The sequence below is a fragment of the Zosterops lateralis genome, assembly GCF_965231275.1.
Source record: "Zosterops lateralis genome assembly, chromosome: Z".
NCBI lineage: Eukaryota > Metazoa > Chordata > Aves > Passeriformes > Zosteropidae > Zosterops > Zosterops lateralis.
Genome location: NC_139800.1, coordinates 85,935,586 through 85,962,813, shown reverse-complemented (window position 1 = coordinate 85,962,813; position 27,228 = coordinate 85,935,586). Strand labels below are relative to the sequence as shown.

General features: G+C 47.2%; 2 protein-coding genes across 3 annotated transcripts in view; one reads left to right on the top strand and one right to left on the bottom strand.

Annotated features, from left to right (window-relative positions):
* The first annotated feature begins 397 nt into the window (after positions 1–397).
* Positions 398–12,280, top strand: LOC310923061 (coagulation factor IX-like). 2 transcript variants are annotated; one of them, XM_083884137.1, is made up of 8 exons: positions 398–506; positions 2,966–3,129; positions 3,467–3,491; positions 5,354–5,467; positions 7,095–7,223; positions 9,238–9,476; positions 9,971–10,094; positions 11,536–12,280. In XM_083884137.1, exons 1-8 carry the CDS (start codon positions 440–442, stop codon positions 12,081–12,083), a joined length of 1,410 nt encoding a protein of 469 aa, XP_083740263.1. In that variant the 5' UTR covers positions 398–439; the 3' UTR covers positions 12,084–12,280. The 2 variants fall into 2 exon arrangements, with proteins under 2 accessions (XP_083740263.1, XP_083740264.1); XM_083884138.1 differs by lacking the exon at positions 7,095–7,223.
* An 867-nt stretch (positions 12,281–13,147) lies between these two features.
* LOC310922576 (proto-oncogene DBL-like) overlaps positions 13,148–27,228 on the bottom strand; it is a gene marked incomplete at its 5' end in the record, with an annotated part of 51,712 nt that continues 37,631 nt past the window's right edge. Inside the window, 10 exons of the mRNA XM_083883206.1 lie at positions 13,148–14,999; positions 18,787–18,887; positions 20,343–20,455; positions 20,734–20,846; positions 20,925–21,031; positions 21,453–21,519; positions 22,043–22,121; positions 22,411–22,503; positions 25,901–26,122; positions 26,876–27,001. Of these exons, the coding sequence (XP_083739332.1) occupies positions 14,959–14,999; positions 18,787–18,887; positions 20,343–20,455; positions 20,734–20,846; positions 20,925–21,031; positions 21,453–21,519; positions 22,043–22,121; positions 22,411–22,503; positions 25,901–26,122; positions 26,876–27,001 (1,062 nt within the window). The 3' untranslated portion in view covers positions 13,148–14,958. The remainder of the gene's footprint in view (positions 15,000–18,786; positions 18,888–20,342; positions 20,456–20,733; positions 20,847–20,924; positions 21,032–21,452; positions 21,520–22,042; positions 22,122–22,410; positions 22,504–25,900; positions 26,123–26,875; positions 27,002–27,228) is intronic.

Genomic DNA, 27,228 nt, shown 5'->3' with positions numbered 1-27,228 from the left:
CACTATGAACCAGAAACGTCTGCACCCCTTGCCTCATAAAGGAATATTCCTAATTTTCTGGACTGAGTGCACAGAATTAATGCTTCATAAGCTCGAGCAAAAGCTCTAACATCCACGTAAGGGCCACAGTAGCCTCAGAGCAATTAATGAAGCTGCAGCCTGGGAGACAGCAGCACATGCAGCAGGACAGGTCCCTGGCCGTGAGGATGGCCTTTGCTGGCTAGCGAGCACCCCCAGTGCCACGGAACATGCTGTGGGATTCCCATGGGATTCTCATGGCAGAACATCCAGCTGGCTTTGCTAGGCACTGAAACATCTGGGGACCTTAAATTCAAGGGTTACCCAGAGTCGGTAAACAAGCACTTGCCCTTTGGAACTATTGACTGAGCTCCACTGCCTGAACCAGCTGTCAGCGAGAGGTGTGGGCAGTGAGGAGAAGATGGCAAATATCCCCCTCATACTTTCCATATGTCTTCTGGGAACTTGTCTTGGTGGTGAAAATACAGGTGAGTTCATTTAAAACTGAGCAAACCCTTCGCTTCTGGGTACAGGGTGTTACAGACACTGGCAAAGGGGCAGTTTGTCACTTGGTAGTGCGACAGCTTTTGTAGTCTTGAGGGAGACAACAGCTCAGAGGCATTGCTGCATTTTATAGCTCCTCTTTAAAGCTCTGGCTCTTTTCTGGGGGAATGAAATAATAGCTTTTATGCTGATTTTATACAGCATGTGTCACAGGGATTAATTTTAAGAATGGAATTTTTCTTAGATTTTTTTGCATCTTTAAGCTTTCAGAGCTCGATTCAGCCATTTTAGAAGTCACACATAGAAGGGGAAAAGGGCAGAGCACTGCTGGTGGAGTGACAGTCACACCGCTTTGTGTGCCATCACTTTGTCCTGGAGAACAAACGGGTGCTCACCTCCATAAAACACTCATTGGACTTGCCACTGCGAGGATTGTTTAAAGCCAAACCCAGCGTGATTTTAACAAAGACTGTAGGATGCAGCCAAAGCTGGAGACAAGATAGAGCAGTTGATGAATGTGAGCAATCACATACAGTAATGCAGGCTGTTGCTTGATTTATCTGTAGCAGCTACAGTTCCAGCAGAGGCTGATTCACATCCAGTGTGAGATCCTATTTGCTGCAAGGCTGCCCTCTCTTCTTTAATTAAAACATTGCCGGAAACAGGTTAAAAAAAAGCTCTTTCCAAAATGTTTCCTCTGCAATGAAAAGGGAGCAGAACCTCTTATTTTTGCCACCACCCACCCAGGTATAACCCCTACAAAACAGAGTGGGCAGAACAGGTGTGCCCTGCCAGCACCTGGCCCAAAGACCTGTCTCACTCCCTCAGATTCTGGTTCAGAAGTTGGATAAATGGTGTGTGAGTGTATCTTCAGTGTGAGGATGGTTTCTAGCCCGGTGAGTGCCATTTCTGTCAGCCCATAGGGCCTGCAGCCTTCAGTCCAAATCAAGTTTTGCTTGTAAAAGCAGCATGTGGGATCTGTAAGCAAGGGAGAATGCCTAGAGGGATCTGAGGGAAGGTAAAGCTGCATTCATTAAAATGAGTTCTCTCCATCAAACGAGTTAATTGTGGCAGGTGTCTGGCACATCCCACTGGGAGGGGCTGAAGGAACGTTTTGAGTCTCTTGCAGAGACACCTGTCAATGAAGGGGCTCCTTCCACAGAGGGTGGCCCGGTGTGAACCAACTAACCTGCTTGAGGCTCATGAGAGTTCCACTAACCCATCTTCTGCAAGCTCAGCAAGGCTGGGCTCTGCTCTGGGTCGGGAGCAGGACCTGGCTGAGAGAGGGGATGAGTGCCTGGTGCTTGTGCCTCGGTGTCCCTTCTCCCTGCCTGGCCAAGCTCAAGCTGTCCCTGACCCTCAGTGGGACCAACACTGCCTGAGCCCTTCCTGCAGAGCTCCCAGAGGAGGGTCCGTGTCCCAGGTGGCCACCACGGCTCCGAGAGCTGCTCTGCCTTGCCATCTGGTGACAAAAAGGGACATACTGGGAATGTTGCAGGAGGGTGGAGAGAGAGGAGAGGCTGGGCAAGTGAAGCGGGGACATCCCCTGGGTGAGTCGTGTATTTTAGGGAGGTGAAGAAGAACCCTCAGCAGAGCTGGGTCAGGAGCAAACCCTGCCAGGGGCTGCCACAGGACAGCCACTGCTGCTGGGACCATGGCCCTGCCAGGACAACACCCATGGTAGCACCATGACAGGACTGTCCCTCACCAGGCAGTCACCACGACAAAGCTGGTGGCCACTGTGGCCATCCTACCCACACTGGGGTCCCTGCAGTGCCAGCAGCTCTTGCTGGTGGCCCTGCCCAGGAGTGTGGCCACTGCTGAAGGTGGATACAAACATTCCACTGCCAGGAGGTGGCCCAGGGGGTGAGTGAGGCTCATGTCACCCCTCCTGCCTGCAGGAGATGCTGGGACCCAGGGCCATGGGCAAAGGATGAGGAGCAGGGAGAGGAAGAAATGGCCTCTTGCTTCCAAGGGCTACAGCTGCTTGCAGAGGCAAATGGCCTTTCACAGTCCACACAGGCAGATGAAGCAGGACAATTTCTGTGTCCAACCAAGACCTCACCAAGCAGCCGCATGAAAAGGACTACTATTTTCCCCTCTCAAACAGCTTATTCCAGTCTGTGCATCTGTGATGGGAGATTCTCACACCATCTGCTTTAGGGTATTTTAAGCATCAAACTTCAACACTCCCAATCACTCTCTTGCCATCAGTCATTTCTGCTTATTGACTATTTTGACATTTGTCTCTGCAGATTTGATCCTTCATATTGCTCTTAAGTTGGGCAACAAAGAAAGTTCAGGTCCGCAATAACAGTCCTGAAATGTTTCTGGACACGGGACAGTGGGGGTTGCACACTTGGAAAGGGCTTGTTTTCTGGGAGAACAGAGCCCTGGCAACCCATGCCAGCTGCTCCAGCCCTTGTTCCTGTCCCAATTACAGTGTTCATTGAGAACAAAGAGGCGAGCTCGGTTCTGCAGAGGCAAAGGCGAGCCAACTCCAACAGGCTGGAAGAGGTTATTCCTGGGAACCTCGAGAGGGAATGCATAGAAGAGAAATGCAGCTATGAAGAAGCCCGAGAAGTGTTTGAAAACGAAGAGAAAACGGTAAGTATTGATGATGCTGCAAAATGGCAGCACCTTGTTCCCTCCAGCCCACAGCTCTCCCCCCTTCAGATGGGGCACAGAGAGGCAAGAGGGCACAGCAAGGAGAAAACTTACAGGGCCAAGGGCAGCATCTGGCATGGTTATGTTCATTTGTGTTCCATCACTTGCCTGGGGAACTGCTTTAAAAGTTTTATCAGTCACCACTGGGATTATGAAGGTGGTGGTTTCCCTGCAAGTCTTTTCCTTCAGCTTTGGAGCCATCCAAGTACTACTTCAGTCAGACAACACTCAGAAATTAGAAAACAAAGGAAACTTTTTTTCTTTTTTTCCTTTGCAGATGCAGTTTTGGCAAACATATGTTGGTAAGAGCTACTTTCTTCATATTCTAATGCTTAATATTCCTCTGTCAGTGCATAAAGACCTGATGTTTCTGTAACAAATATATTTCAGCATCCAGAAATTGTACTGACAGAGCTAGTCAGAACCTTTCACTCCAAATCCTGCAGCACTCAGCCTGGGTCTGTCCTGTTGGTATACAAATGGCAAGTCAAGTCAAGTCAAGTCAAGTCAAGTCAAAAAAAAAAAAAAAAAAAAAAAGTCTTAGCATTTTGTTTGTTCAAGCAGGATTTTTCTGAACAAATTTCAAAAATCTCACAGAACAAAACCGGTTCAGGCAGACTGCTGGATCTCATTGAGCCCAGGGCATGCTCTGGGCTTCAGTTTCAGCTGTGCCACAGAGTAAAATACCACACCAATAATTAACACTTCTCCAGCAAACAGCAAATGCTCTGTTCTCAAGCAGAGATCTCCAGATAAGGCATAGCCTTGTGAAGGCACAGCATGAATCCCTAGAAATGCTATATTAAAGTGGAGACTCAATCTAATCATAGCAAACAGCTGTTTGCAATTCACACCCTGACTTCACTGTTTTCTTTCCACATCTACTTCTTCCTTTTCAGCCTCCATCCCCAACTCCTTGGTCCCTTAACAAAAAGATTTCAATGCCCACTACAACATCTGAAACTAATTTTAAGGACAATTCAATAAATGAAATTTATTGTTTTGTAGATTGGCCAAGTGCCCAGAACATCTCACTAAAAAGCCTTAAATAATTCAGATTACTCAGTCCAGACTATAAAATAAAAACATTACATTTGCATTGTAGGGTTGTCCTCTGGAAAACCAACTGATGAAACTCAACACTGCATTTGTCTACCTGCCACTGTAACAAATTAGCTCATCAGAAATAAGGAATGCCACCTATTCCTCAGTCCTCCAAGGTGTCTGGTTTGCTGCTCAGGGTGTGAGCTGTTATTCCTAGCATGCAGCCCATGGGAGCTCATCCCTGCACAGCACCTGAGCCCCAGCTGCCCTCACCAGGTAGCAACAACAGCTGCAATCCTCACCCTACCTGCAAACCTCCACACCAAGACTCAGATAAGCCCAAACCATTGTGTTCCTGTTTGCATTTTGCATTCCAGCCCATTCCTGAAAACCCCAGTGAGTGCCACACTGTGCTGCCACACTGTGCTGCCACTTTGCAGGACATAAACACAGTGAGGCCTTGCCCTTTCTCCAGGCCTTGGCACAAGCATTTCAAAGGGCATCCCCCTTCACTTAACATCACTGATTTACTTTTCCAAAATTTGAGATCACCAATTTCACAATAGCAAGTATTCTCATTAAAGCCTCAGGTTCTCAGCTGGAGGCAGCTGTGAAAATAAAAGCCCTGGCACATGAGGAAAAATCTAGACTGGGAAATAGTAGTACAGGACTGAGAAAGGAAGAGCAACATGAAGGTTCTCAATAATAATACACAGACAGGTCTCCACACCCAGTGGATAGACACAAACTATCACAGAGCAGTGTTAGTGTTAAAACACCCCAGGATACTTAAAGCACTCTTGAAGTGGCAAACCTTCTAAACTTGTCTGATTTGGCCAAGACATGAGGTGCTGCTGAGGTGTTGCATGAGAGTGAGGATGGGTTCTGCTGAAAGGAGCAGAATTAGCCCACAGAGGCAGGGGACACAGCTGGGACTCCTGTAAAATCCTGCTGTAGCATTGTCCCCATGCTGACATTGTCTGCGGCACACTTGGCTGCCAGGACCTGACTTCTCTCCATGAAAGAAGGAGGGCGTGCTGTCTCTTGTTTGCCTTGCACAGTGAGGCTTCAGAGCGTGGAAGAGCCTCGTGCTTGTTAACTGTCCTGTCTTCTCTCCAAGATGGGGACCAGTGCAACCCCAACCCGTGCAAAAATGGAGCCGTTTGCAAGGATGAAATCAATTCCTACGTGTGCTGGTGCCCACCTGGGTACGAAGGCAAGAACTGTGAGATAGGTACGTACCAGGGGTCCTCCAGGACTGTGCTGCTCTGCTGGAAACCCCATGGGATTAAAGTGGGGTCAGAGCCCCTCTTGGGGGCTGTTGGAGACCCACTGTACTTTGTTGTAGGGCACTGCAGCAAAGTGTAAATTCAGCCTGTTGGCACTGGGGATCGCATGGGGATGTGCTTGGGGATACAGCAGTAGATATTCCCAGCCCCAGTGGAGCCCCAGCTCCCCCTCTGCTGAGCACCTGCTCTTAGGGAGGTCTTGTGTTCAGCTGTGGCTGCCAGGGCAAAATGTTGACACAGAGCCTGTCCTTTATGTCCCAGCACAAGCCTTCCTGGGACTGCTCAATCAGGGATAACCTGCTCACCTGCTGGAAGCGGAGTTTCCCACAGACCCCTCATGGAAGCACCATTCTCCCATTCTCCTTTCCCTTTCTCATGCCAGGCTGAGCAGCAGGTGCTGGGCAGGGCAGGATTATCCTGACTTCCTCTCAATGACACTCTGCTTAATTCATAATTATAATTATCAGCAGCAACCTTGATTCTGGAGGCAAATAAAAGACAAATATTTTCCTGATGGGTTGAGGAGTTTATGAAAACCAAACAGCTGATAATTTAAGCAAGAGGGATATTCAGCTCTTATAATATAATCAGGGGCTGTGCAACTCACATAATGTGCTAGACGCATTGCACCAATAAAAGATTCTCTTTCTAGCTGTATTTCTGCTCTGGCAAGAGAGGAGTATACGTTAAAAAGAGCATTTCAAAGTTGCATCAAATTTAAATAGTCTCATTGCAAATTTCTTGGGGAAGTGAGGAGCAAAAATAGAGCTGGAAGTGAGGCGCGAAGAAGAGCTCTGCAAAAATAGTAAATGATGGCATTAAAATGACTAGAGGAAGGGAGGTGTCCTTGAGGAAGTAGGAGTGGAGTTAATCTGCTGTGAAGTTATTTGAAAACTCACTGAGAATTGCAAGGGCCTCTGCAGATTTGTAGTTTCCCACTTCCAAGGTGTTCCCACCACAGAGGAGTGAGGGGTGGGGTGGGAAAAGACAGGTGCAAGTCAGGGAAATCTCGCTCTGCCTCAGACTGGGACTTGTTTCATCACACATCATACTGAAATGGGTCTTCAAGCCAGGCTGTGCCAACTGGTTGGTACATCAGGGAGATCATAAGGCTTGTCTTGAAGTGTAGAGCCCAGCAATAATCCCAGTACAAAAGCCCTGCTGGGGTGCGGGGTTTGCTCCAATCTGATACAGGGTGTTCTCCCCCACTGCCAAAAGCACGAAAGTGGGGAAATCACGTGGCTTGTTACCAAATATTTGCAGGAGCCCTTTAGGGTCAGGCTGCCAAATTTCAGCCAGCATGCAGCTGTTGGAAACAAGCAGCTGTGCCAGGGCTCTGTGCAGCTCTATAAGCTCCTCAATCTGCCTGCTCAAAGAAGTACCCACTGCTCCTTCATTATGAGCAGGGATGGGATTGCCCTTCTTCCCCATCTCCTTGCAAACAATCATCTGTTTTCCATAGTCTGGATCAGCCACTGGCAGATCACTGAGCCCAAACCCCCAAGTCTCAACAAATCTCTGCCCAGTTGTCTTTCAAAAGAGCTCTCACACTTCCATTTTAATTTCTTTCAGACTTCACTTGTGCTATTAAAAATGGAGGCTGCAAGCACTTTTGCAGTCATCAGCCCCCACAGAAGGTTGTGTGTTCCTGTGCTCCTGGGTATAAACTCCATGAAGATGGAAAGTCCTGCGAGCCTACAGGTTACCTTTTAAACTGTTTTTAAGAGATTTGGGTTAAAGTTTTCAAGGCCTTGTCCTGGATTTAGTTACATGAATTTCATAGATGCAATATTCTGTTGGAAACCTTGTGGCTTGTTTTGCTACTTAGCAAGGTAGAGCCTGATCCTGCACTTTCCCAAGGGCAGATGTGGGGTCTGGCTGGAAGGGTTCAATGTAAATATCTCCATGTTAGCCTGGGTGAGTGGAGAGGGAGGGTAGTTGTCCAGGGATTTGTTCAAAGGCAAATGCTCATTTCAGAAGGCTGCTCAGACAGGCTCCAGCCATCTTACAGTTCTAAATATAGATCAGAAATATTCTGAAGGCAGAAAGATGATGTTCAGCTACACCAGCACCCAGCCAGGGCTCACTCCTGTGTTCTTCCAGGAGGAGCTAATAATTAATTACTGATTCTACACTGAGGATGCTCTGAGGTTTTCACAACCAGAGATTTTCCTTACTGTAAATCCTCCTAATGGTCTGTTTCATGGTTGGTCATGACCCAGTGCCTTATAATTACCTGAGCTAGGTGGGTACAAGTGAAGCTTTGTGCTGGTGCTGTCCTCCCAGCAGTGTGTACCTGCAGAGACCCTCAATGAGAACTGCCTCTGGCTTAGCTATTGTATTGGGTGGGGTGGAAGGAAAATGCAGTGCTTGAAGCTGCAGCTTCAAGGTCTAAAGAATAGCCATTTCTTGTTTTGTTCCTCAGCTTTACCCTGCTCCTAGACCATTACAACACCTGTAACTACACCAACACGTGCAGACCCAACCCACCACAACACAGCAAATTAATTGGGCATGAACATCTCAGAAACACATCTGGCAGAGAAGAGATTGAGCAGATAAATATTTTGTCATCTAAAGTCAGTTTAACATTTGATGCTATCACATTTCTAACACCTGACTGCAGCAGGTTTGCACATCCAAGCTTCCATGCAGGTACCTGCACAGGGGAGCTCTGTCAGCTGCAGCAAGGAGCACTGACTTCCTTAATGTCCTGGCTGTGAGTAATCAGTTTAGGAAATACCTTATGTTGGGAATTCTGTTAACGAAAGATCTCATCAAGAGCTCAGTCCTGTGTTGCCCAACATGCTGTATCACTTTCACTGGACTAGAAAGGTTTACAGCTAGCAAGAAGATCATCTTTCAGGTTGGGTGATTGCCCTTCCTGCAAAAACTTAGCTATTGTCTCTGAAACCTTCATTTCATAGGCTAGGCTTGCAGGTACCACTTTCCATCACTCAACACTCAGTTGAGTCCTGTTCCTAAAGTGAACTGTTTAAAAATAAAAAATGAAGTCTCAGTAGACCACACACACATCTGATTTTACACTAATGTTTGTTTGCTTCTGAAAGCTTTTCAGATGAAAGACAATGCCTGGTGCTATTTACTATTTTGACTGCCACTACCAGCAGGAATTTGGCACAAACTGCATGGGAGAGGAATGGGAAAAGCTTGTCTGAAACGAGCCTACAGATGAGATCTTCATTAACAGAGAAAATATACAACTCTAGGAAGAGTTTATTTATGTTTTCCTCACCTTGCTGCCAAGCAGGATTATCTGTACAATTGGCAGAGGTTATTTCCTGCCCTGTCCCAGCTGGCTGTTTATTGTTCTGGAGTCAGTGCTGTAGAAATGCCAGCCAAGTGCCCAGATGCCCAGCACAGGATTCCTAGCACATATCCTGCTAAGAGCAGGCACAGCTGCCCCGGCCCCTGAGGCACACCTGCTCAACACAAGGTTTTTTCACTTTTAAAGCTGTTCAGATGTCATTTCCAAAGCCCAGAAATCATCTACTCTTTTGCTACTTTACATATCACTTGTGCTGTGGCTCCAAGGCACAGGCCTGTGTGCACAGGGTACATGTGGTCAGCCCACAGCCCTATGCTGGTCCCAAACCATGCTGAGGTGAGGCAGCATTTCCCTCCTCACCTGTCCCTTTGGTGACCATAGCTCAGTGTGACACAGCCAGTGACAGTTGTGACGGTTTCTCTCCAGTGCCATATCCCTGCGGGAGGATCACAGCTCCTGAGGCCAAGAGGAAGCTCACCCGATCCATGAACACCTTTGAGCACTGGAACATCACCAGTGATGACCTTGATGATGCCCCTGATGAGATGCTGGACAACACCACGGAAACCAGCACTGCTGCCACCACGAGGATCACCCCTGTGCTCAGGACAGGCACCCGTGTCGTCGGCGGGTCAGACAGCATGAAAGGAGAGGTGCCCTGGCAGGTACAGCTCTTTCTGAAAACCTTCTGTTACCCCGATCCTGAGTACAGGATCATCTTATTTTTAAATACCCAAAGCCTGTCTCTAAGGTTAGACTGGCAATAATAGTCCCAAGCCTAACAGGAACACAGCTTCTTTCCGTACATAATTTTATGCCACAGCAACAAAATTGCCTGCATGGGGCTCTCTTCTGGCAAAGAAAGCCAGAAGTCAGAGCCACAGCAGCTTTACCTGATGGAGCACAATATGTTGAGCTACAGCAACAGGTTGCCCAGTGTCCATGAATGTACCAAATGTAAGCTGAAGACTGAGGGAAGGGAGTTTTGCAAGGAGCAATGGCTCCATCAGTTTCAGCAGATCATAGAATCATCCAACAGTTTGGATTAGAAGAGCCCTTAAAGATCAGCTACTTCCAACCTCCTGCTGTGACCAGGGCTACCTTCCACTGGTCCAGGCGTACACAAATCCAAGAGTGTGATTTCCCTCTGCTCCCACAGGTTCTGCTGGTGAACAGTGAAGGCTTGGGCTTCTGTGGCGGATCCATCATCAACGAGAAGTGGGTGGTGACAGCAGCACACTGCCTGAAGCCAGAGTACATCCACAACCTCACTGCTGTGGCAGGTGAGCACCTAGGCAGGAGGGGAGGGACACAGGGCTGAACAAAGCATGGCACAGGGCACTGGTGGCCGTGGTGATGGGCAGCAGCAGGACATGAGCTGCTCTGGGGCCTGACATGAGCCTCTGTGGGGCCTGACACCAGCTGCTGTGGGCCATGGAGGCCCCAGGAAGTTGCAGCATTTCATCAGTACCTGCAGGTACCACCACTTCTGGTGGGAGCAGTGAGCTGGGTCAGCCTTGGTCCCAAAGCCACAGATCAACCTGGCCATGGGCGAGCTCACCTGAACCAGAGGCTCACCCAGGCAGCTTTAAAGCCCGGTGGAAGAAGCATTCCCCTCCCCTACGTTTCTTTGCTTCTCCACTTCTATCCCTGAATCACATTTTCAGGTACCTAGCAATAGCAAGCATCTCTAACATAAGAAAAGCAATAAGCAAACATCCTCAACGTAAGAAAGACCATCCGAAAGTCTCTCCCACGTTTGTCTTGCGTTTATACTGTAGAAACACGCTAGGAGGGAGCTGACATTCCCACTCCACCCAGAAAAAGCCCTCTCCGAGCCCGCCAGCCCCGCTCACCTCAGGCTGGCTCCGCGCGGCTCCGCGCCGCTCCGCGCCGGCTCCGCAGCAGCGCAGGGCCGGGCCCGGGTGCCGCAGCCGCTGCTCAGAGGCGATGCTGCGTTCTGGAGAGCTCGGCAGAGCCAGCGCAAGCCCCGCAGCAGGGGCCAAACGCACCCCTCGCCCCGGGGGCTGCGGGAGAGCGGCCGGGAAAAGTCATCCTGCTCTCTCAGCCTTCAGCGCGGGCGGGCGTCCCCGGCTGCTGCCCCTTCGCCGAGCTGGGAGCGCGGAACACTCGCCCTTCCTTCTCCCTACCTGTTACACAAGGCGGGGGAAGGTAAAAGGCTGCCGGCACCTCGATCACAGCAGCTGCGAGCAGCTGAGCCTCGGGCGGGCACAGGGACTCGGGGGCACCTGTGAACGTCGGGTACGGCATTGGTGCCCCACTGCGCCCCATTCTGCCTCGTGGCTCTGGGAGTTCAGAAAGGGGAATTTTCACTAATACATTATTTATTTTAAACCAAGATTTTTCATCACCAAGTTCTACCCCCTTTGCTGCTGGAGCGATATCTGCTTACATCTCCCTGGGGATACCAAATCCTCAAAACAGCCACATTCCTGCTGACTCTGATAAAAACACCTGCATCTTTGGTGCCTGACTGGGTAACGTGTGCCCGATGTCACACCTGGGTTGTGCCGGGGCCGTGAGACGTGAGGGAGCCTGCAGCTGGCTTTGACAAGGAGCCAGCAGCCTGGCAAGGAACAGATTGAGGGCTGAGCCCTTGGGGGCCACTAGGCTGGGCTAGAATCACATTGGGATCGCACCTCCAGGGCACAGTCCCCGGAACTGCCACGGAGGGGTGCACCCTGGCCACGTTTGTCTCTGCAGGTGAACACGATGTCAGGAGTGACGACCACACGGAGCAGTGGCGTAAGGTGGTGAGGCTGCTCCCCCACCCCACCTACAATGCCTCCATCAACGAGTACCACAACGATATTGCCCTGCTGGAGCTGGACCAGCCCCTCACCTTCAACAGCTACGTCACTCCCATCTGCCTGGGCAGCCACGAATTCACCAACACACTGCTGAAGCAAGGCGTGGGCACGGTCAGCGGCTGGGGCAAGCAGCTCTTCCGCGGCCGCAAGGCCACCACCCTCCAGGTGCTCAAGGTGCCCTTTGTTGACCGGTCCACCTGCCTCAAGAGCACCTCCACCACCATCCTGAAGAACATGTTCTGTGCAGGCTTCCCGTCTGGGGGCAGGGACACCTGTGAGGGGGACAGTGGGGGGCCCTACACCACGGAGATCGAGGGCACCTGGTTTCTCACGGGTATCACCAGCTGGGGAGAGGAATGTGCCCTGCCGGGAAAATACGGCATCTACACCAGGGTCTCCAAGTATGTGAAGTGGATAAAGCACACCACGAGGCTCCCCTGACCCCAGGGAGTGCTGTGCCCTGCTGAGGAGGCTGCACCATGCCAGGGGATGAACTGAGGAGTTGGAGAGGGACCACAGCAATCTCTGTGGTTTTGAGATGCCATTGCATTTCAATAAACATTTCTAAATGAAATAACTTGTGCTCTTGGAAGGCAAAAGTTGAGAGAATGCAATGAAAATGTGGTAATAAGGAAATAAAAAGCTCTTTTGATGACTTATGGGTCCATTTCTGAATGCTCTGGTGCTGCTGTGGTGGTGTCAGTCCCCAAATCCCCAGACGCTGAATTGGATCTTCTGAATCCAATCCAGAGGTTGATGGATCAGCAGAGGGAATGGCTCACATGTGTCCCAGGTCAGTGGGCCACCAGCATTGCCCACAGCTGGCCCACAGCAGTGTGGGCAAGGGAAGCCTAGCCAGCACTGGTGCCTCAGCAGCATCCCAGGAGCAGGAGCCCACGAGAGGTGAACACACACAGCAGGGCACCCACACTGCTCCCAAACAGATGTTTTCACATCAGTCAGGGTGAGGTACATCATGGGCAGCAGCCATGGTCCTCAGCCCAGAGGTGGCTCCAGCAGTGCTGCTCAGTGTGGGAAGGAAAAGGAGGCTGAGGATACCCTGAGCTGTACTGGGATGGAGGCAGGGGAGGTTGGGGACATCCTGACCCTGCTGGGATGGATGCAGGAGGGGCGAGGGACACCCTGACCCTGCTGGGATGGATGCAGGGGAGGCTGGGGATGGGGACACTCTGAGCCAGGGCAGGTCAGCAGCTGCTTATTCAGCCTTCAGTATGAGTGCTAAGGTGCCTCTCCCACTTTCACTGCCGCTGCATCCAGCAAGAAGCTAATTGGATCATCTACCACTGCTTACCTTAAAATCAAAATGCACGTAAGGAGGTTTTAAGTTGTTTCAAGGAAATAAAATAAAACCAACACTGTGAAGATATTTTTTTCTCTAGAATTATAGCAGATACATATATGAAAAGAATTGCATATTCTCAGATGGATTTATTTAACAAGTTTTTAATCTTTAAATATAGACTTAACACATTTTTTACAGGTACATATACAATATAGTTCATTTAAACTTGCAGTCAGAGAAAATTCTCTGTGATTTATACATATACATAAAGAGCCTAGTTCAACAGCAGGGGAACATACCATGTTGTGTGCAAAGTTTCAAATGTTAAAAACCTCAGACTGTACATTCAGATCTGCAGAACTTATCAACCTCATAAATTAATAAAAGCTTAGATTTAAAACTATGGAAGACAAAAAAGATTAAAATCATTTCATATGCAATGTGTGCTATGTTTCAGACAAATATTTACAATTGTACCTCAAAATGTGTATTGTTACCACAAGAATTGTTACCACTACAAACAGCCCCAACAGTAACTTAAGACACCCCTACTTTACCACCTAATTAGTGCATTGTGGTTGATTTGGATGCAGATGAGAAGAAACCTCAGTGGCTTAACACCTGTGCACTGTGATTGCCAGTGGCTGAAGGACAGCAGGATCCTGCTGGGTCTGTGGTGTTGCTCAGTCCAGACTCAGCTGGTCCCAGCTCTGAGGGTGCACAAGGGTCACCCCCAGTCTTGGAGACCCAGAGTGGAGAAACAGCCACTGCAGACTGGGGAACCCCCAGGCAACCACAGCCAGTGAGCATCTCAACAATTCCTCCACAGAAAAATGGTCACAAAACAAACCTACTGTGTTTTAACTTAACTTAGGACTGTGTCTAAGGACTGGCTCACAAATAAAAGTCAGATCACAAAGGTCCCCATGGTTTAGCCCATGGTATAAACATTTCATTTGGCTGGGGCAGAGCAAATTCACTACTGCATGCACACTATTAACCCTGCTCTCCACACACTCGGGTGCTCTTTGCACACATCTGCTTAAAAGTTCAAATCACCTGTATCTACCTATGTTCTACAAAAGCAAAACTAGACAAAGAAACACAAAATTAAATTATGAGTCTTCAACATTCTTTTTCCTTTCTCAAAAATTCAATAGATTCATTATTGTTAAAGATGCTGGAAAAGTCTTATCACAAGAACATCCTTAGTGCAAATATGGACATTTAGCTTGGATTTATGGCACGTGTTCCAAAAGTACATACATTAATGTAAACTTCAACACTTGCTAGATACAGGTTTCAGCCCTGGGACGCTTTGGGACCCTAAGTGATTGGTGACAACCCTGAGTTGTCAGTTTGACCTGATCCAGACCTCACTGAAATCAAGGAGGCTGATTGCAATGGGCTGGAGTCAGACCCTAAGTGCAAAAAGAGGATCTTTAGTGTTATTGCATCCTCACATGTGAGTCGGACAGATGATGCTCTTATAGAACATTACATTCACATAGCTGAAGCAGATATTTAAGAAAAATCCCCCCATAAGATCAATTAAGCAAGACATACAGTTCTTTGTTTGGTTAGTTTTTTTTCTTTTTTGGTTTACCAAAACTCAACTCTTGTTTGCAACTTCAACAGTTGTCAGCTAATAAGTAGGCAAAACCTACTTCAACCTGTAGAGAAAATTTTAAGCATCTAAACAAAGTGTCAGGAAACTGTAGTGTACTTCTCTGATGAAACATGATGTATGTCATGGAAAAACAGCAGGAAAAATTAATAAAATACCATAATTTCCACAAGTGAAAAAAAACAAAGAGCAAAGAATGGCTTCCTTTATGAGCATGAGAAGCTGCTTAGGACCCCGGTCCCACTCAGTGCAGATGGAGCTGTGGAGGTCTGTGAATGTGATGAACAGTACAGGACAACTCCAACTACTGTGCTATTTCTCTGTAACACTTAGTTGAAAGCTTCCAAAGAGCATCGAAAATAGGATGCTGCTAGTTCACCCTTAATTCAAGGGGAACTAAACTTTCTCGTGTTACACAGGGCAGCATCTATAAAGTAATGGAGAATGATGTTAATATTAAAGTATCTTATTCCAAGAAATACATTGTTCCCTATAATCATGTAACATTAATATAAGAGAAAAAAAAAATGCACTCCTGCATTTCTCCCTAAAAGCTGAACTCCCACTGGCTTCAGTGAGAGCCTTGACTAAGGCAAGACTACAGGGTTTGACTCATTTCAATCATCTATCACTTCATTGTGACAGCAAGGCCAGCCGATATCTTCTCTAGGCTCCTTACTTTGTCAGGCTGGAAATGGTTTTCTGGTGTTACTAAATAGCTGTTCTGTGAAGCTGGCTGGCACCGCAGGTTGTAGGAAGAGACCCTGCTTTACGTTTTAAAGGCCAGAAAGAAATCAGCATTGCCTCTAAGGGACCCTGTATGGGCACAAAAGCCTGTGGCTGCAATCATTAAAGTGCGTGAGGGACAGTGCAAACAGCTGTGCTGCAGCTGCAAACTGTGAGGGGCATTTGAACCAGAACGTGGACAAAGTTTGCACATTTCAGCCAACATGCTTACAGCAGTCTGCAAAAGCTCAAGCAACTGACAATAAATACCCTGATCAGACAGATAGAAGCCACAAAAGGGGATGATCCTCAGTGCCCTGTCCAGAGGGGCACAGAACAATCCCCAGTGCCCTGTCCAAAGGGAGCACAGGACATGTCAGCTGGGTCCTCCAGGCACTGCCAGTGTGGGGAAACCTTTGCTCAGCTTTATGGCATGGAGAATAGGCACAGGGGATCCCCCTAAGGCTTTGAAGAGAGAAATTGGCAAGTGGTATTTGTTGAATAAACTAGGAGAGGGTCTGGCATGTAGAACAGGAACCTGTGCCCACCTTAAATCACTTGGGTAGGAAGAGACTTCAACAATAATCTGGGTCCAACCCCTGCTGTGGGTGCTGCAGTGCAGCTGAGGGGTGAGATGCCCTTCTCTTCACTGACACAGACCTACCAGTGCTGCAAAGTGTGATCCCTGGCACACTGGCCAATAAGGGACACAGAGGAATGTTTTGTCTCCTGCTCCAGTGCAGAGGAGGAGCTGGGATTGTAACGCTGGAGCCCCAACCTTCCCTGAAGTGCAGAGATAATCTTGCATCTCTGTTGATTCATGGTAAAGCCATGTCAGTTAACCACTCAATGCCTGACCACTTACAAGGCAGACCTGGGTGAGCCTCAGCAGTAGTTACGTTCTGAGTATTGCTCTTTCTGAGCACAGCTCTCTCCAAGTATTTTTCGTTTTGAGCTCTGCATGTTACAAGCTGCAATACAAAACTGTTCCTTCATCATGCACATTAAAAAAATCCATCATGGGTTTGCACAGCAGAGAGAAAAAATCTGTTTGGAAGAAAGCAGCAAAGACTAATCTCAGAACTTACAGCTAGAGGCACACCAGAAGGAAAACTCATTTTCAAAATTATCTCAGCCACCTTCCTCCCAGAGAATCTCATGGCTTATATCCAGGTCAAGATTTACAAGAGGACCGTGGATTTGCAAAGCTGGAATGGCTGGGTAGTGAAGCATTTACCAAATACCCCTCTGCTAACTTAAAATGGAAGCAAAATGTTCCCTGTAACTTCATTATGATCTGTATTGGCTCAACATGGGAATAATTAACAGGAGGGGAGAGGAACAGCTTGTGGGCATGGAGGTATCAGCTATCCTGTGGTAGGCCATTTATTCCATTCAGCTAAATGCTTTGCCCTGAAAGAAATCCCAAGCCCCAGATTTGTATGAATTCTGCTATGAACTTCTGTGACTGGGCAAGGAGTTTTAATTAGGGGAAACTGGAGCTGAGCAGTAAGACAGGCACTGGCCCACAAAATGCCAGAACTGCCTCTCCCCCTGCACTGAAGTGACTCTGACACTCTCTAAGCTCTTGGGGACCCCACAGCATGTTAGGCAAGTTTACACAGCTGACATGCAAACCAGCATTTCAGCACAAGCAGCTCATAATCTGTGAGGGTTCTGATGCTCCCTCCTGCCCCTACTTTGCTCCATGAGCTTGGCTGCCTAATTCTGCTCTGCTCTACTGGAGCAAGAGCTCCATCTTCTGAAGAAGCAGGAAAGAGCCAAGTCCAGACCATTCCCAAGGAGTCAGTGGTACAGTGTCACCTGCAGGGTGAAGTGACCAGCCCCTCAGAGTAAAAGGAATTGCTGAATGCAGAAGTGCTGTATGAAAATCAATTTTCAGAGTGCAAGTTACTTATGACTGGAAGGACACATTGCTGAAGAGCTCTAGGACTAGTTCTAGGAAACAGCAAGAGAACATCCTACATCATTCCCTAGTATTTCCTGGAGTGTGTGTAAGATTAGAATCATGCCTCAGGACTGCAGGCACAATCAGAAATAGCAAAAGAGAATAGTCACCTTCAGAGGGAAAACAGAGCCTCAACATTCTCTGCCTGGGACACAGGTCTTGGAGTACCTGCTTAGTGGTGTAGGACTCACAGGAGGCATTTTCTGTGGTTTCACCCATGCAATTCCTCTTAGTTCGTATTTAGCAACTTTATAAACCAATCTAGAGCTGACAGGCTCTAGGTTTTTGGGGATATGACCACTGACAATGCCAACCATGGTTCAAAGATTCCCAGCACCCTTTTTTTGAGATGCATTCACAACTGGAAAACCCTTTTGCATAGGACCTGGTGAGAGGGAGTAACTATACATGGAGAGAAGATCAAGGGAGCCATAACTGCATCTTGAAAACAGGCTGCCAGTAAACTCTGAACATTGGTTAGCAAACTACCCCTTACAGAGAATCAGCAAACTTTCAACCTGTGAGATTTGACTGCCCTGCAACAAAGGGGATAAAAAACACCTTTCTATATAGGAAGGATTCATTGAAATATACCAAAAAATCATCAAGAGCTGACTGGAATTTTAAGCCTGTTAGATGGCTTCCTTCATGTTCATTAAAATAATAGATTCTGACATAAAGAAGTATTTAAAGAGAAATCTCCTTGCAAAAATTGCTTCATACAGTCATAACTAGTATTTTTTTATTTTTTTAATGGACTTAGTCTATGTGGGCTTCCTGAGCTGTTCCATCTCCAACCCTGGTCTCCCATTTGCAGAGGACAGCATGGTGATGAGGCAATACACAGAGCAGTGATGCTGTGGACATGGCAAGGGCAACAGGCTGCTCTTAAGGCATTTTCTTGTGTCATCTCTTATGCTTCCCTATCTATTTCTATGTACAGTTACAGCTAGAAAATGAGAAATACGGGTTTGCAGACTCTAAGCCTTTGGCTGAAACCTGGTAACCTGTTTATTATAAACTTTATCTAAGGATAGATTAACCAGCAGGCAGCAGCGAGGGCAGGAGTGAGGCAGCAGGGAGGAAGTATTGCCTTTAGAGTGCTGGGGTCAGGCCACGATGTCTTTTGCAGCAGGAGGAGATTTTGGCTTAGGTACCTCCTTTTCACAGGGGGTTTAAGCTACAGCAAGAGGCAAAACAGTCATGGGAATCCCTGGTCAGACTCCGTCTCTTCTCCCCGGTCTTCTACCCAGTGCTCTTGCAATGAAATCTATGTTTTTAAATGCTTAGTTTTAATTTACTAGTGCCTAAAGTCTCAGAAACGTCTTAACGTGTTAAACAAACAGAAAGAAAAAGCTTAATTTACTATTTTTGCAGGCTTTTTGGAATAGCTGCTTGCTTTTCTATTTTTCCACCAGAGGCATATGCAGCCAGATTTAGTAGATCAAGTGTAATGCAAATGGCTTAAAAGACCTGATTTGAGATATGAAATATTTCTGCTAGGCGTGCTATCAAATACCTGCAACTTTGGAATTCCGAAATCTGCAGTCACCGACTACTATCTGCAGACTGTGGACAGGAATCCAGCCTTCTTTTCTTCTGTTTAGGTTTTTCACCAACCTTTGAATGACAACAGCATTAGGAACAGAAGCCAACCAACTCAGAAGCAGTTTGGCAAGTGCACACCTTACACAGCTGGGGGTGCAAGCAACAAATTGTTCAAACTAGGGAAGCATTTTAACAGGACCTGGCCATGCATTTAAAGTATTCTTGCCACCTAAATTTAGGAACCTAATTAAAAACCTTCACCTCTCTAGACAATGGAGAAGAACAGGACTCCCTCTTAAGTCATCCTGCCCGAGATATCCAGAGATGCCAGGTGAGGAAAACTGGCTACTGAAAGAGCCAAGGGCAATTTTCTCACTCCTCTGCTATTTACACAGGTAGGATGATTTTAGTCACGGTACTGTGAGTAAATTCAAGCCAAGATCTAGGCAGCTGGAAATACTCATGCTCATAAGTGACCACCTTCTGTCTCACTCATGCAGTGAAATTTGTGCTAACAAAAAAGCTTGGTGTGAGAAATCTTTGACTGGCTCTGGCTGAAGCCCCCAGGAGTGGTGAACTTTCAGCAAACCTGAGATGCTTTGCATCTGCTTTAGCTAACAACAATCTGAATTTTTCAAAATGCAGTGGGACTAGATGATCCTTGCAGATTTCTTGCAATTGAAATATTCTATTTTATCCTGTTCTGATTTCTCCTGAAGTGCAAGGGCTGTAGCTGTCAGTCAGGAATCCTGCATGGGGCATTGACATCTATGTGCATTTACAGGCTGGTGCCTGGACAAATCTCACCCAGGTTCCTGCTAACACCACCCTTCCCACATCCCAAACAAGACATTAGCACACTGGGCTCCCTCCTACTGAGATCCTGGGCTGGCTGATGAAAGCTGCTCAGAATCACCGTGGAAAGGAAAGAGCCAGAAACCTCAGCCAAACCGCTGTAGACTTCAGGAGGGGCATGCTGCCCTTCCAGACAAGGACACAATGGCCCAACAGGCAACAGGCCCAGGAGTGATCCCAGAGGATGCTTCCAGCCAAGGAAAGAAGCAGCTGTGAGGTGTTCTCTTGTGACCTACAGCTTTATACACAACAGAAACAGTCTGCAGCCACCCCCAGGTGACACTCTTACAGCTGTCTGAGGGAGGAAAACGCCTTGCAATTGCTCTCTATGGCTGGTAATAAGCCCAGAGGAACAAAGCCTGGAGCTGAGTTGGGACGGGCAAAGGGATGCACCATCTGCAGTGGGAAGAGCATGGCAAGAGGGGCTGTGAAGGTGTTGGTAAAACCCGGCTCACGCAGGGACCCATGGCAAGGGAAGTCTTGACTTGTTTCCCCAGGTCAAGCCAGTGCAGATGGCATCAAGGCTTGGCAAGAGAATGAATTCTCCAACTTTCTGAAATGGTCTAGAACTCAGTCAGGAGCTGCAAGGAGTGTATCACCAGACTAGTGACATTCCAAGTGACTGCCCTGCAGGCCCTTAGAGATAAGGCAAAGTAATCCTAAAATACCTACCACTGTCCCTCACCATCTTCGTGCAAGAGCTGAATTTCATCCCCGTTTTTCACCAGCAGGTCTTCTGATCCTCTCCTCTTGCAGTCTGCAAGGGCTTTATATTTTCCTGGAGACTGTGGTAGAGAGAAAAACTTATCTTATCTAGATGCATTTCGTATCAGGCAGCTGTGATTTCTGACTGCTGCAGGGAATGTGACAGAGTCCTATCAGCTACCTTGATTAAAATTATTTCAAGAAACTGTGGCTGAGGCGTCTTCTCATTCCCCAGACTGAGATATGGAAATTCCGAGAGAGACGGACAAGATACATGCATCATCCAGTAAAGGAAGCAAGGCAGGATGCATGGCCGTGGCAGCTCCCCAGGCTCTGAGGCTATCACACCTCCACCTACCAGCTGGTTCCCGTCCTCCTCCTCGGTGTCCGAGCAGTTGGAGAGGTACTGGTGACCTGACCACTCCTCCAGCCCTTCACAGATTTCAAGGGACTGGGACATTCCTGGCCAGCCTGCAAGACAGAGTGGGGCTCAGGCTGGGGACTCCAGCAGCCACAGGAATGCCTCAAAGGGAGGGGAAGGGGCCATACTTCTGTGGGGCTTGTTCTGGGGGGACACGAGCCCACTGTCCAGCATCACCGGGCTGGTGCGCTCCGAGTCGTTCTCTTCAGAGCTGATGGAGGCTCTCTGCTGCTTCCTGAATGGTTTAAAACACAACAAAAATCTTAGCTTGACTTCATGAATGAATGCAAACTCCACAAAGTTTTGTCAAACAGGGTCAGAAATGATACTGGTACCTCTTATTGTACGTTCCTATAAAGATTAAGGGCTTAGTGCCTGGTTCTCAATCTTTTTGGGAGGGGAAAGGAAGTTTCTGCAGTGTCTTCTCTACCCTGAATTAGAGCCCTGTCTTTGCTCTGTCCCCATCTGCAGAGAAGCTGCAGTTCAGGCTGAGCTGCCAGGCTCAAGGGTGGCCCTGGCAGACCCTGTCCCCAAAGGGTGAGCAGCAGCACAGCCCTCCTGGCCCCTCCTCCCCAGGGACAGGAACAGGGCCAGCACAGGGGCAGCAGGTGCTCACTGCTGGGAGGAGACGCCAAAGAGCCCCACCTGGCACTCACCTGTCACCCAGCTGGGAGGAGAGAGGGAGCTGCTCCGAGCATGAGCCAGGCTGCTGCTTCTCCACCGCTGGAAGGACAAACACAGCTTAAAATCCAGGGTTTTATTAATAACTGTCACACTTGAGGCATTACTTTAAAAATTAGACCTTTTGTACAACCCTATTGATTTCTGTTCAGAGAAAAACAGACCTATGGACTCCTTCAAAGTACAGACTTAATTATGATTAAGGTGGCATGTTAGCACAAATCCAACACTGAGTATGATATTGAGGACCATGATATGCTTAAAATTAGGAATCTGTTATGTATCTTGTTGAATTAAATTGATGATAACAAATGTGAAATAATCCTCAAGGTAATGACAACCAAAAAAATGTACTTCTATGATTCATTTTCACATGAGCACCCAGTTTTTACTGCTCCAAGTTATGTTATTTACTTGCAATGTAAGACCTCACTCCAGCATTTTGTTACCAGGCTTCTAAAAATCAATTCTCCAGTGAGAATTAGTGGACTTGAAGATCAGCAAAGTGACAATAGGAAAGCTTCTGCTGCAGAATGAAAGCCACAGAGAAATTGTTTAAATGTACCTTTTATAAGCTCTTGCTGCTTGAACAAAATTTTTCTTATTTCATTCAACCATGCCATCTTCAGATCTACTGTTTGGGCCTGGAAGAAGAGAAAATTGTCTGAATTTTGAATTAAGAGTTATTCATTATAATGTAGGAATAAAATCTTACTTTTCTATGCTGTAATTATTTGAAATCCCCCTTTTCCCCCAAAGCTACTACTAAATTTTAAGCAGTCTTGATCTTTTAAAATTGATGATTCCCATTACATTCAGGCAAAGCACGTGGAAATTGTAGAGCTATCACTACATCTATGAAGATCAACGCAACACATTTTCTTCTCACTGCTCCGAGGATGTGCAAATACCCAGATTTCTAAAGCTACAAACCTGCACCACATACACCTCTTCTCTCCCACTGTACCAGATCTCAAATTTCCGATGATCTCCTTTCACATTCTCAGTTATTCCAACTGCATTCATCTGCAAACCCAAATGAACAAAAAAAATAAACATGATACAAAGCTCCCTCTTCCCTAGGAATCCAGACTTTTGACAGCAAGTTAAACCTGTTTTCACTGAATTGAACATGTTTCATCAATTTTAACTTAAGTAGCAACTGAAAGTCATTATCTGTCTCATCCCTCCTGACTTTCTATCAGCTGCATTTTGGATAAGCTTTCCAAAATGAATCAATGGACTTTTGGGAACATTTCATTTGGGAATCAGTGGAACTAACTGAAGCATCATCTCAGCTGCCTCTTAGCATAGAATTTCTCAGATTTGGCATATGAAGATTTATAAATACGTGATACATTATTTATCTACATACATTATTTATGCCATATTATTCTTTATTCACTCACTAAATTCTTTGTTTCCCTCTGTCAGTGATCTTTAAAACCCATTTGTGAAGCCCTTAGCTCCTTTAGGAATTTTAAGTACAATGCCTTTTGGCCCCTCACCATGCCTGAAGTGGTGACAGCACTCCAAGAAGAATTAACCCTTCTTGCCAAAAGAAGGCTTAATGTTTGGGATACAGCCTGAGCTGCCCCAAGCCTGGCTTCCAGGATACGTGCAGACTTGACGCTGAATGCTGCTTTACTCATTATCGCCCACCACTTTTGATAGTTTGGATGAAAACACCAAAGGTCCAAATCCTTCAGGATCTGCACAATGTGACCCACCTGAACCAAGCTTAAACCATGATCAGAGACAAGAAACTCTTCAGCAACAGGAGACCTCTGACCTCCCTCCTGAACAAGCCATGAGGCTGAAAACTGCCCTAATACCTGACACCACACGAACCAGCCTCTCCCTTAAAGCAGGGTTTGCTGGTAATTATTCACTGATTAAAGGATAGTCAAAAATAGCTCAAGTATTCCCCCTTGCGTGTTTTGGAACAGATGTAATGATAAAGGTATCATCTATCATAAATTATTCACACAGACTGGATTAGACAAATCCACTATAAACACAAACGAAACCTTAGAAATAACATCTGTTCAACACTGCTGCTCCTCCTTGAAACTATATGTGTGCCCAGAGCTTTTGGTCTAAGAGACTTTGATGATTTGCAGACTAGGTCCCATGGACAAATGTTCTGTTCCAACTGTTTCACCTGTTGGTGTCCCTGTGACATGAACAGCCTCAGGGACCAGGAACCAAGTTGCTCTTGACATCCTAGAAATATTTAGGCTGGAAAAGACCCCTGAGACCATTCCCTCAGCACTGCCAAGACCACCACCATGAACCCCTGTCCCCCAGTGCCACACGGCTCTAAATCCCTCAAGGGATGGGGACTCCCCACTGCCCTGGGCAGCTGTGCCAGTGACTGACCACTCCTCATATCCAAGCTGAACCCCCTTGGCACAACCTGAGCCCATTTTCCCTTTAGAAAGCTGGCTGAGGCTCCATTTTGATTTTATAAAAACTCAGAATTTATGAAAGCTGTTGGAAGGGCAGCCTAGAGAGCACCTTATCCAGTTGCTGCAATTCCCAGCTCTGTGCATCTTGTTTACCTTGCAATTTATAGAGACTCCTACAAAACTGCCCAGGCATCAAGATATTAGAAATTTTAGATGATCTACTATGATGATGCAAAGAACAAGTGCCAGGAAGAGACAGATTTAAGGTCTGTTCATTCAGGTTAGTGGATTTTAAAATTCCATTTCCTCCCCCAGCCCAGGATTTACTGTCAGCTGCTGGATCACTGCAGTGCAGACCAAGCTAGGTTAGTGCAAAGCTCTGGGATGGTGTTCATCTGCATCAGCCTCCACATGGCACCAGGCAGATTTACCTGGCCCTGCAGTCACCTGCATCCTCTCGGTTACTGGATCTCAGCTGAAGAGGTATTTACCACTGCTCATTTCACAGAGGATGCAGAATATCATCCTGAGGATTTCTTTGGTTTGTTTTATGGATGATCTGCTACACAGCACCTACCCAACAGCTCATTTCAATCCCAAATCCTAAAAAACAGTGCTGCAAAGAAAAATAATTTCTTGATGCCAAGGGACATGGTTTAGTTGTGGGTTTGGCAGTGCTGGTTTAATAGTTGGACTCGATGATCTTAGAGGTCTTTTCCAATATCCGTGTCTGTGATTACAAAGCAAATAAATGTCAAGCCCAAGGATTTTGCCTTCAGTCCAGCAATTCTCAAAACATATGTGTGCAGATGTAATCTTGTCACATCCATGGATTCTCTAACTCCAGCCTCTGTGTGTGAACACAAACAGCTGGAAATGAGTCCTCTCAAGGCAAAGGAAAACTGTGGACACATTGCCAGGATTCCTGAGTGCAGGATTTTCTCCTCTGAGCTGCATTTCCCCCTGCCACCTCTTTCAGTCATTTCAAGAGCATGTATGGTAAAACAAGCACTGCAGGGGAAACAAGCCCTCCTGAAAGAAAATTCTGCTGTTTGCGGAAAACACTGGGTACTGAAACATATGTCCTGAGACTTGCTTTTACTACATAATTTATAACATGCACCAGAACTGAACAGACTTCTCTGCTGTCACCTTGTTTTCTTGTTTTCTGACTACTTATGGCAAATCCCTTCCCAGACCCCAATGAGACCAGGGATCTACTCTGCCTCCAAGTTCTCAGTTTTCTCCAACCTAATATATACCCCCATGGATTTTCATTTTTCAAGAGAAACAAGGCAGAGCACTGGGGGAAAAAAAACGCTGATATTAGAACTGCTCATCACACACAATATGCTAGAAGGTCTCTTTTAGAGCAGCACTTTGGGAATTTTATTGATAGTAGTTAGCATTTATAGGGTTGGGACAGTTGTTTACATCTCTCATATTTTGCCATAGGCTACCCTTGTCATCTGATAATTGTCCTTTCAGCTGCAGCTGCAGCCTGCCAAAGGAAAAAGGAATGGGGAGGAAGGAGAGTTAACCCTGCCTCCTCCTGTTGGGTGGAAAACAGGACTCAGGAGCAGCCAGGCAGAGCCCACCCTGGGGGCCTCCCTGGGGTAGGGGGAGCATCTCTGCTCTCCCAGGTGGGCTGGGGAAGATACAAAATGCCCTTCCATGGGAAGGGATGGAACCCACTCCTGGACCACGGGGTAGAGCAGGGGGCCAGCACATCTGTACCCCTGGCACTGCACAGCTCCATTTCCCTGGCAGAGTCATAGCTCTGACTCCCAGTCTGGGACTCTCCCAGCTGCTGCCTCAGCTCAAGTTCATTCAACCAACAGCCTTCCATGGACATGGCACTTCCCTGTGAGGCATAACAGCCCTCAGCAGCAGAAAACAAGCCACTATGTCAGAGAAAAAATCCCCTCTGGCTCTACAGAATTATTGGTCTGCAACATACATGGCTGTGTAAAACACCCTCACTTCCATAAACAAAAATAAAACCTCCTTACTTTCAGAAAGTGCTTAAAGCTGTAAGATGAGGTTTTGTCATATCCATCTCCATGGTCCTCTCGCTTCTTGCAGAAGACCAAGGCTTTCTCATACAGGAACAGGTGCCTCTGCATGGGCTTGAACCTGGCCAGATCCTTCATTTTTGTTGGCCCTTTTCGGTGTCCTGCCCAAACACTGAAAGATCCTTGCATCAATACTTTCCCCAGTTCACTCAGGTCACCCTGGGGACAGCATGACAAATAAAAAAAAGAGCGAGAAAGATGTCAGTGAAAATGTGATAGGACTCTCCAAACAATGATGGGACACAGGGCCAGCTCTGTTCCAAGGCACATCCCTCTAAGAATAGTCTTCCTGGAAGGATCAGAGGATCTTCTGTGAGTGATGACCTGGTGCTAGGTGGGAAGCACAGCTCTCATGCAGGGCTGCAGCTAGTCCAGAAACTTAACTGCAAGAACTAAAAAGAATGGAAAGCCATCCAGCTCCTATGGAAGAGCATGTCAAAGGCTCTGGCTACTTTACTGGGACAGGGCAGTGAGATGTGAGCCTGAACTGAGGTATCAGAAGATGGAATTCTCCAGGAGGCCAGGCCTGGGATCAGCAGCTTCCCTGAGACCCTAGGAAAGACAACCACTCCAATGAGAAAGGTCCAAAATCAGCCTCAGAGAGTGGTTTGTTAAATGCTGAATGGAAAATGCTACAAAAACACCTCAGGTGAGTTATTGGGTCAGCAGTGAGAGCACAAAGGGGCACACTGGAAAAAAAGACTCCAGAAAACCACAAGGTGGCAAATGTGGGCACTGTGCAGCTCTGGATATTCCCAAACCCCTGAAATCAGATGGAAGATTGTCACTTGTGAGGGCTCCCTGATCCCATTCACTCTGTAGCTGTTCTCAGCTCACACATTCTGGACCCCATCCATCCCCAGGGCATCACCTGGCCTTGTGCAAGGGCTCTCATTGCTCACATCTACTCACATCATATCCTGTGATTGAAATCTGATGCATGGAGTCATTGACTGACTTCAGCAAATCCAGCATTGCAACCAGAGCCTCTTGAAGTTCCTGAACTCCATCACAGCTCGTGCTGTACTTTAGCAGCTCCTGAAAATAGAAATAGGAGAGCACGTGTTTGCACTTGAACAAAGCAGATTTTTCCACCTTGCCTAAAGTTTCCAATGCCCAGAATTGACCTACACTGAGTTTCTTTTTTCATGTCACTGGAAAAAGGCTCCCTCTGAAGCACAGCCAGTATGAGGTGTGGGACAGGTCAATGAGGGATGGCCTGTTTTTAATGTGTTTCCTGAAGGATGGTATCAGCATAGAGCAGC

Coding starts and splice junctions, on each gene's coding strand:
- LOC310923061 (XM_083884137.1), top strand. CDS start 440: ATGGCAAATATCCCCCTCATACTTTCCATATGTCTTCTGGGAACTTGT. Junction 3,130..3,466: donor TTGAAAACGAAGAGAAAACG/GTAAGTATTGAT, acceptor TTTCCTTTGCAG/ATGCAGTTTTGGCAAACATA. Junction 7,224..9,237: donor AAAGTCCTGCGAGCCTACAG/GTTACCTTTTAA, acceptor GTTTCTCTCCAG/TGCCATATCCCTGCGGGAGG.